This window comes from Aulonocara stuartgranti (genome assembly GCF_965226115.1).
Source record: "Aulonocara stuartgranti genome assembly, chromosome: 15".
NCBI classification, from domain to species: domain Eukaryota; kingdom Metazoa; phylum Chordata; class Actinopteri; order Cichliformes; family Cichlidae; genus Aulonocara; species Aulonocara stuartgranti.
Genome location: NC_138951.1, coordinates 30,278,002 through 30,287,876, shown reverse-complemented (window position 1 = coordinate 30,287,876; position 9,875 = coordinate 30,278,002). Strand labels below are relative to the sequence as shown.

The 9,875-nt window shown below is 38.8% G+C and overlaps 1 protein-coding gene across 1 annotated transcript; it reads left to right on the top strand.

The window, feature by feature from the left end:
- Nucleotides 1-904: 904 nt before the first annotated feature.
- LOC309689744 (uncharacterized protein) lies at nucleotides 905-3,310 on the top strand (the record flags this gene model as incomplete). Its single annotated transcript, XM_082506365.1, has 6 exons — nucleotides 905-1,058; nucleotides 1,192-1,376; nucleotides 1,471-1,727; nucleotides 2,533-2,653; nucleotides 2,878-3,013; nucleotides 3,120-3,310. 6 exons carry the CDS (start codon nucleotides 905-907, stop codon nucleotides 3,308-3,310), a joined length of 1,044 nt encoding a protein of 347 aa, XP_082362491.1.
- Nucleotides 3,311-9,875: the final 6,565 nt, after the last annotated feature.

Sequence of the window (9,875 nt, the reverse complement as noted above, 5' to 3'; positions counted from 1 at the left end):
GATAAAATAAATTACAAATGTTGTATTGTTCGATACATATGCTTACCGAACCGAAAGCACTGTATCGAACGGTTCAATATCGATACGAATATCGTTGCACCCCTAATATATATATATATATACACACACATATATATATATATATACACATATATATATACACACATATATATATATACACACATATATATATACACATATATACACATATATACACATATATACACATATACACATATATACACATATATATACATATATATACATATATACATATATACATATATACATATATATACATATATATACATATATATACATATATACATATATACATATATACATATATACACATATACACATATATATACACATATATATACATACATATATATATATATTTGAACATTTTACACATATGCATTTCTAGCTCAACCTACCAGACCTGTTCCAGATGTTGTGTATAGGTGTGATATAGTAACTGTATGAACGACAAATCGGATGAATACTGGATGAAAAGCACATACAATAATTTCTGTTATTATACCACAAGTCAGGAACCAGGAATTTATTTTTGTAATTTTATTGTTTCAAGAGCTTTTGTAGCATATTATCACAGCTAGAATCAACCAACAATTTTAAGCATAGTTTTCATTTCAAGCAGAGATGGGAGAAGTGCAGCCATTACATATATGCTCTGGTAAAAGTTAAAGTTCAACTGACCTAGTTAGTATTGATTAAAACAAATGCGACCTTAAACCTACATGGGAGCCAACGGCCTTGTAACTGCTAAGAGTGTAGTGGTGAAAATATTGTTTCTAATAACTAAGTTTAAATTTAAAATAATATTTTTCTGTACGATTCTAAAGGAAGGATGGAGCACTTAGCATGGCTGATACTAGCAATGCTATGGATGGTGCAGGCCATAGATTCCTGCCCCGATGTCTGCAAATGCTCCAGGAAGTCTGGCCCAGAAAAATCAGATGTCAACTGCCATAAGCGGGGGCTTCGAGCTTTTCCTTCCAAATTGCCTTCTGATGCTTGGATTGTTAAACTAGGTGTGTACATTTTAATCAAATCCTCTCTAAGATCCTTTTGACATTCAAGGAATGCATTAATCTATCTAACATTTAAGGAAACATAATGGGACCTGATTTCATCAATAACTGACTTCTTAATTGCTGCCAAAAGGTGAGAATGGTATTACCAACCTGAAGGCAAATACTCTGAGATCAATTCCAAAGATCGAGAGCGTCAATCTGGAGAGAAATGCCATAAAATCCATCCATCCCCAGGCCTTCTCCGGTGCAAAGCAATTGATGCTTCTCAATCTTTATGGCAACCACATATCCATTCTTCCACCAAGGGGGTTTCAGGTAAAGATTTTTGGAGAGGAGCACACTTTTCAGCATTAATATTACAGTAATTTGACAAAAAAAAAACAACAACAACTGTTTTCTATGTCTGAAGGACCTCCTAAACCTCCGCTTCCTCATGTTGGGACAGAACCAGATTGGCATCTTGAAACCTGAGATTTTTGCTGGCATGAGAAACCTGTCAGAGTTGGACCTTACTCTCAATGCACTGACAGTCCTCCCACCGAATGCGTTCAAACCTCTGATTGCTCTCAAAGTTTTGGATCTTTCCCTCAACCGCATCCAGAAGATTTCTCCCAAGGCCTTCAGTGGACTGAGGCAGCTCTTGTTCCTCAACTTGGACAACAACAGGTCACAATGACATGTGCCATGCTATTATACATCTAGTAGTTACCTTTTCCAGTGCAGGTATTATCAGTGAGAAACAAACTTCACTTCCGTGTGTTGTTATGAGATATTTCTGATCAGAGTATCATTACGATTTACTTGGTCTTAAATAGCCTTAGGATCTGGAACCTCAAAACTGAAGTGAGAACAAAAAAATATTAGTTCAGCTGCTCCAATAAACAATATCGCAACTACTGCTAATAGTAAGCTAGAACTGAAGAATTAGTTACTACTAAGGCAAAGGAACCAAGCAGATGTTTTGATGTTGAACTGTTGGCTGGCTGGTTTTCTCTACATCCCGTCATGGTTGAAAATATTTCCAAAATGAATGTTGAACCAACGGTGCAGAAATTATAAAAGAGATAATCTTCTGTTATCTCTTTAATGATTAGACCAAAAAAGGTTTCTTGATTAAAGAATGACAAGGAAAGAATACATAATCTCATGCTTTTGGGTTAGCACTTATCCTACTAGCTTAAATGGCTTCATGTGTGAATATAAGCATTCTTGAGTTTATGATACCTACATTACAGACAGAGGGGGAATAACTGTAAGAGTCCAAAACATAAAAATAAAACATACCAATTTTTACTGATATATCACAGAGAGTGTTGAATTATGGTTTATGTGTAGGGATGATGTTGCTAGGGTATCAAATATTAGATATTAGATATACTGGTGACTTTGATTTCCAAAAGGGTTTTGAATTCAATGGTTTCACAGTGTACTTTTACTTCTGAAGAGATTCTAACTGTCCCCCCATATCCAGTCTGAAGACCATTCCTTCTGGGGCATTCAAGCCCCTGCAATCTCTGGAGATGTTGGTTCTAGACAACAACCTACTATCTACCCTGACGTTAACAGCTTTGGATGGCCTGAGCAACTTGCAGGTAGCATGTTTTTCTGGTATACATAAAAACAAAAGAAAAATCAAAGACTCAGTTTCATTTTTTTAAACATATAGTATATAGCAGTTAGATGTCTTACCCAGCAGACCCTGATCTGACTAATTCTTGCACATAATAGCTAGTGTGATAACACTTCTAACTTAAATTGCAAAAACCTGCTCTATTTCCTCGAGCAATAATTATGAACATGCTAAACACTGAACCAGGAACTCTACCTGAGGAACAACGAGTTGGAGCTTCTGCCCTCTGATGTGTTCATCAACCTGCCCAAGCTTTCACAGCTGGCACTCAGCGGAAACCGCCTGAAGACAGTGGATGGAAACATGTTCACCCATATGCCTGGTAAGATAACTGCCAGCATGCCCTTTCCCTGTCCTATTTTCCCAGGAACAAGTATTGGCGGCAGGATGCTGTTGTCGTGATAATCATTTTTTCTGATCTGTGTTAGTTCTAAAGAAGTTGTACCTCCATGACAACCCTTGGCAGTGTGACTGTAACATTAGCCCACTGGTGCGGTGGATGGGTGACACCAAGGCCACGCTTTCACCACGGCACAGCCCAAAGTGCGTGACTCCTCAAGAGCTCAGAAATAAGAGCCTCAGCAGCCTGCAAATTGATAAACTGCTCTGTCACACTTAACAGTATAGATGAGGATCACAGCGTGGGCTGGGACTCATAGAGATTTTTTTTTTTGAGTAGACTGGGTGGCAGAATAACCCTCTATGATATTTTTAAACTGCAATATATTACTGTCTTTCTCTAAAATATTGTATCATGTTTGCTTTAAATGGCTAAAAATCTAGAATAAAATGCCACACTTTTAAACTAAGACTGCGATGCTTTGTTTTATAATAACATAATATAATAATAATATTACTCTTTATTTAGGTTTCTCACAAAAGTGGTGTTGGATGTTTTCCAATTTGGGTAAATGGTAAATTTTCCACTCAAAGCCCTTTATGAAACTTGCCTCATTCACACAACCACTTTTAACTATGCTTTTTCTACATAAGCGCTTTCTATCTAACATTAACACACATTCACAAACCGATGGAGAGCAACTTGGGGTTAGTGTTTTGCCCCAAAATTATTTGACATGCAGACTGGAAAACCCAGGGATTAGAAGATCGCCTGCCCTGCCTGGCAAAATAACTGCCAGCCTGCCTGGTTTACCTCCTGAGCCACAGCCACCCTCAACTTTGACCCTTACTTCTTTTTTTTTTTTTCTTTATCATGGTCTCTTTAATAGCAGGTAAAAACCTTAAAATCACTAAACCTGTAGGTATAAGCTATTTGTGGGATGGAAAGATTTGCATTATCAGTGCTATTTCCACATGCAACGAATAAGTACTAACCCTTATCACCGGTTGTGAGATTAACATTATAATTCCATATTGCTTGTCTTAAAAAGACTTTGCAGGTTTGAAAAGTGATGGATTACGTATAAAGAGATTACATTAATCACATTCCAGGGAATGGTTTCTCTAATCTGTTACAGTTTATGTAAATAAAAAGGAAAAAAAAGGCATTTGGATAGACACTGCTAGGATTCTGTATAGCTTAATGTAATAGTGAAGACAGCTGTAGATAATGAGAAGTTATTGGATTTGTAATCTCGTCTTCATTTTAATGTGCATCAGCACATTAAAACAGCACATAGAGACCCCAAGTCTTCTTGTTTAGGCTTTTGCCCAATTACCCGGTTGCAAAGATTTGTTGCTTGTGCAGCCTAAAAAGCACCATATCCATATCCTTGGACTGGATGACACTGAACCCCAAAACTATGCAAACTCTAAGACCATGAAACTCAGTCCGTTTGTACTGTTGCATCATATTTTCAATTTCAATAAATGTGTGTGTGCCAAGTTTTATGCTCGATCTTTAATATGAAGATAGTCATTTGTTTGCATGTAATGTCCTCATTCATTGTGAACATATATTGACACTATACATAATGTTTTTCTGAAGTTATGCCAGTTTTCATATGGTGAAACATCCTGCAAAGCAAATTAAAGTATATTAACTTTTTTTAATCAAAGCTTGCATGAAAATACCTGGCAGATAAGTACAGGCTACTGTTTACAGTACTGTGGTGAGGTTTACAGTAGTGCACTGTACTAGACTGGTGCAGAGCAGCTGTGTTGCTCATGAACAGTGTTAGGTTACATGAAGGATAGCACACATCAAATTCAATTTAATCACTGAGTTCCACCTACACTAGGTTTATGCTGTTTAGGGGTGGGAAATCAGCTGTGATAGCTCATGTTACATCAGCTTATCTTATCTTACATCTGCTTACCATATGGGGTTTAAAAATATTTAATACAAATCCTATAATTGTATACATTTGTATATTTGACAGTTTATTTGAGAACTGAAACAAATGTCATAGGATAGAATTGAATGCCAGACTGGAATGCTGTGTCACAATATAATTTACCATAGCATCATACTATAATGTTTGCGAGGGCCAGTTGTATAAATCCACAAAAAGCGCCAGCACAGCTCAACTGATCACAGCCCATATATAAAATACTGTACCTCCCATGCCAAATCCCACTTAAAAAGAAAAATTAGTCAGCAGTTAATGTCTGGAGGCAAAGTCACCCATCTGCAGTGTAGGCAACAGCAAAGAGATATATGTTTTTAATTGCCTTTGTTTTTCTCTGCTTGTGTTCTACATAACAGATGTTCAAGCTGAGCAAATTCATTATAATTAGAGCAGAAGCTGAGATAAAGTCTGCATTCCTTTGTATTAATATTATTTTATTATGATATCGATATGAGGTTCAATTAGCTTGGCAAAACATTAGCTGAAAGAAAATTTATTATTTCTATTTCCAAAGAAATACTTTTTACCACCTTGGCCAAACTGGAAACTGGTTCCGCAGAAGAATGTCCGCATAGCCGAGGGCTCTGTTCTTATTATATTTATATACTTACACTTCAGGAACTACAAAAAAGCTGTCAGTCTGAGAGGTAAGTGCATTTTTCGGAAAATACAGGACAAAAAACACTAAAAATATGTGTCTTAAAAATACTCTAGTTTAAGATTTTTGACACGTATTTTTTTTTTTCTTAGTCACAACTTTGGTTGAACACTTAAAAAACAACCCCATCAAAATTAACAAAGCTTAAGGTCATCACTAAGTAGGTTAACTGTTTTACACATTTGCAAACTATTCCAGAGCCTTAGGGCAATAAGAGGGAGCAAAGTTGCCTTTACCCTTTTTAGAGAGAGCTCGTTAGGAGGATGTACTGCTGTACTGCAGCCTTCCTCATCCCTGCTGCTCTCAGACATGTATGCACTCGTCAGATTCCATCCACGTTAGGGAGAGAGACAAAGCAGATGGAGATGGTGGTAGATCAGATTATGGATGGAAACATGGAAGTGGAGATATATTTAAAAAAATCAAACATGGGGGCTTCTGGCTTAATTAGCACCGCTCTGCATTCAGTCTGTACACACCTTAGACTCTGGTGTGTCGCCACATCTAGGTGCCAATAGCAGTAACTGAGGAGCTTTGGGACAAGGACATGGTGAATAGGACTTTTTACTCAAGGACAAGCTTCAAACATCAGCCTTCCTCTTGGAGTTTATGTGAGTCTTTATCAAAAAGAGAGGAGTAGGCAGATGAGGCTTATGGAGGGGTCAAAAGGTGCTAAATAGCTTTCCAGGTGTAAGAATCAGAGAATAACATTTGAAGTGAAAGAGGTTATTTTGTTTTTTGATGGAGTGAAAGCAATTGCGGATAAAGCCAGGGCTCAACATTGCTATTTACCATCAACAATATGCCATATATATCGCTTTTTGAGTCCTATCTTCCAAAGAGTTTTACTTTAAGAAACGTAAAGCATTTCTTTAGTTTTTTGTTTTGCTTCTCAATAATAAGCAAGCCGTGCCTTTCTTACAAATGATGTTTGCCCATATTTTATAAATTTATGACTCATTTATGACTCCAGCAAGTGTTATATGGGCCTATCTAGCGACAGAGAAACTGACTTAGCTACAAACTGTGAGATGCACCGTGCCGAGCTACAGCTGTCAGAATGAAGAGAGGAGCACAGTGGAGATTGTCTGGTCAGGGATTTCAGCAGAGTGTGGTTTAGCACAGTCCTGCTGCTGTGGCACAACTACAGTCAATCACTATAGTCTGTGTTTGTATTCAGCTCACAGTCTGCATGCCTTTGGTTTAAGCAATACAGCAAACACATTGCTGCTGAAATCACAGGCTGTTCCGTGACTGTGCTTTGCACGTCTTTCTGGGTAATAGTGCAAAATAACAACATGCAGGATCAGCCCTAATCAGCATAAGAAATGTGCAGTCCTAGATGTCTCCTCACTAAAATTCAACAAATGGTGATGTTCAGAGACAGTTTTCAGGTCTTTAAAATCACTTTTGTTCCTCTGACCTGTCTTGTGTTGTTGTGAAGGTACAACAATAAAGAGAAAAAACACTATGAGAAAGCACAGTGGGATGGTAAAACTCCGTTTTAATAGGATGAAACCTCCAGCAGAACCAGGGCGTGAATTCAGCTTAGAGGCGACAAACACCAGAGTTCCTCAAATGGCCACTTGAGGCTGGCTCCAAAAGCAAATCGATGCTCACTTTGTTCCATGTTAACATGCCTAACTTCATAGGATTAAAAAGCATGTTTACAACCTGCTACAGCAAACAGTATATAGCTAATTTCCCTATTAATTGCAATAGAAGGTATATTCTTATATATAGTGCTGTGCCACTTTTTATCTCAATAAGGTAACAGGGCTCACCCGTTGTTTTCTACACCAATTAGTTCAACTGCAGTTATTTCTAATTATATATGTGGATGTTTGCTATTAAGTGATATCTATATCTGTGTCTATTTTTTCATTCTCGTAGCATCCCCACATCACAAATCCCAATTTAACCCAGTTTTCTGTGAATATAATCAAAGGCTGTTTAGATGCATTCAAAGCGTGTGAGCAACGCTCAACACAAAAAACCGTTTTGCTTACGGCTTGTAGTAACAACAGACAAGAAAGTGACGGATGATTTTGAGGACACTCAACTTAAAAATTGCCTTTACAGCATCTCAACACCACCACTACTTTCCCCTGTTGTCATGGCAACCCAGTCTTATGTTAAATGCTTATATGCTGTCTCTATGTGGCACCTACCGAGCTGGCAGCCACATGCTTAACTGCTAATGCACATCAACAAGAAAATTCTTGTTTGAAGGGCAGCAGACGGAAAGGAATGTCTTAACATTGCAGGCTGGTGTTAATGGTCATTAGCTTGCACACAGGGTTTCTTTTTTGTAAAGCAAACTAGGCAACAGTCACACAACACTATTAGCACCAGCACACAGCAGTCTCAAGGTGATGTAAACACACACACACACACACACACACACACACACACACACGCACACACACGCACACACACGCGCGCACGCACAAGGTCACCAGAAGAAGATGTGCAATCAACGCCAGGTGTGTGAGCCAGAAGGCGGGAGACCAGACCGGTCCCAATAATGCCCATGAACCAAGCACACACACACACACACACACACACACACAAACTACAGGTCACACTTTTGACAGCGGCAGCATTACACCTGCTGGATGACGGGCTGCAGAGGCTGAAGGGGAAAACTCATAAGATGCAATAAACAAAGTAACTCGATCAGAGTGAAGCTGCAGATGTCCAAGATTCAATTTGGGGACATAGTTTGAAGGGGTGTGGGCACTAACACAGGCTCTGGTGACGCACACAGGGGGGTGGCGGGAGGGGTGCAATAATACTTAGGTCAGTGTGGTCAGAAAGGATAAATTAAGACCTCTGTTGCGATGGAAATGCCTGCAATGGTGCACGGTGACAATGCTATAAGCTTTGTCCCTTTCAACTGCACATTAAGCATTCATAACTGTTAATTTAGCCAAGTATTACAGCAAAATGCGTTCACTGTGTCCATTCCATCCTATTCTCTCTAAAATGTGAAATGACACTTCTGCAGAAGTTGCATTAACGCATGCAGGCTTTGAATAACCAGCAGCGGGAGATAATAAAATTTAAAGCCACGAAGTTGGTAGTGAACAAAAAAATGTATGAAGTCATCATTTTTTCACCCCCAAATAACCCCTCAGCCTCATTCGACAGTTGAAAGTTAACGAACCTGGTGATGTGAGTAGTCATCCTCAGTATCATAGTCAGACAAGCAGCCAAACAATGCCTCCCAGTAATTAAACTTAAAAACAGAGTGTTTTGTCTGATTTTTGCTCTTAAACCAACACAAGTTGTGCAGTAGACAGCTGGGGCACCAAGCACCCCACCATTTGAACAAATTGCCATTCACTTGCAGCACCGTGCTTATCAGTATATAAAATTACCTCACTAAAAGTGTGCTGAGTTATGGAGACATGCTCGTTTGAGACATTTAAAAAATATATATTTTTAGGCTCTGCAGTCTGTGACCTTCCCACTGTTTTGTTCATAAGTATTTTCTTTCGTGTTCGCTTAACATCTGCATTAATGCTCTGAAACTCATTTCCCTTGGGGCTTGGTTTTAATGACCGCAACAACAAAAAACATGAATTAATGATCTTTAATGAGTAAGGGTGCTTCCTGTCGTGAGGCACCCTTGCTTGAACGGCAGTGCCCTACACCATGCTGTTATTTTCTACCCTGAGGTAGCTGAAGCCATATGTTATGCTCTTTGGAAAGGCAAAAGTACACTGATAAAATTTTCAATAACTTTTCAAGGGCACCTTAGAGTTTTTCATTCACTTCACACACTTTTTAATGCTTTTCTTGGGTTGAAACTACTTGACTTTCAGGTTATTCGCATCCCTCGGAGCTACAGTCTCCGTATCAGGTCAATGAATCTGCAGCTAAGGCAAGGTTTGGTTTTGCTTGTCACTGTTACACTGTATGTCCCTTTTGATCATCCATTCATGTGCTTATCTAATTCAGGGTTGCAGGAAGCATTGAGGCAGAGTAGACTCTGGAAGGGTCTCCAGTGTGTTGCAGGAGTAGCACAAAGAGATAGATATCCATACACATACACACATTCATAACTCTTTAGTCTGTGGGAAGAAGCTGGAGTACTTGGAGGGAACTCACACAAGGAAAGGGAGACCAGAGAGGAGATAAACTACACACAGCCCGCCAGTGGATTCAAACCCAGATTTCTCTTCCTGTGAGGTGACAGAGCACCGGAT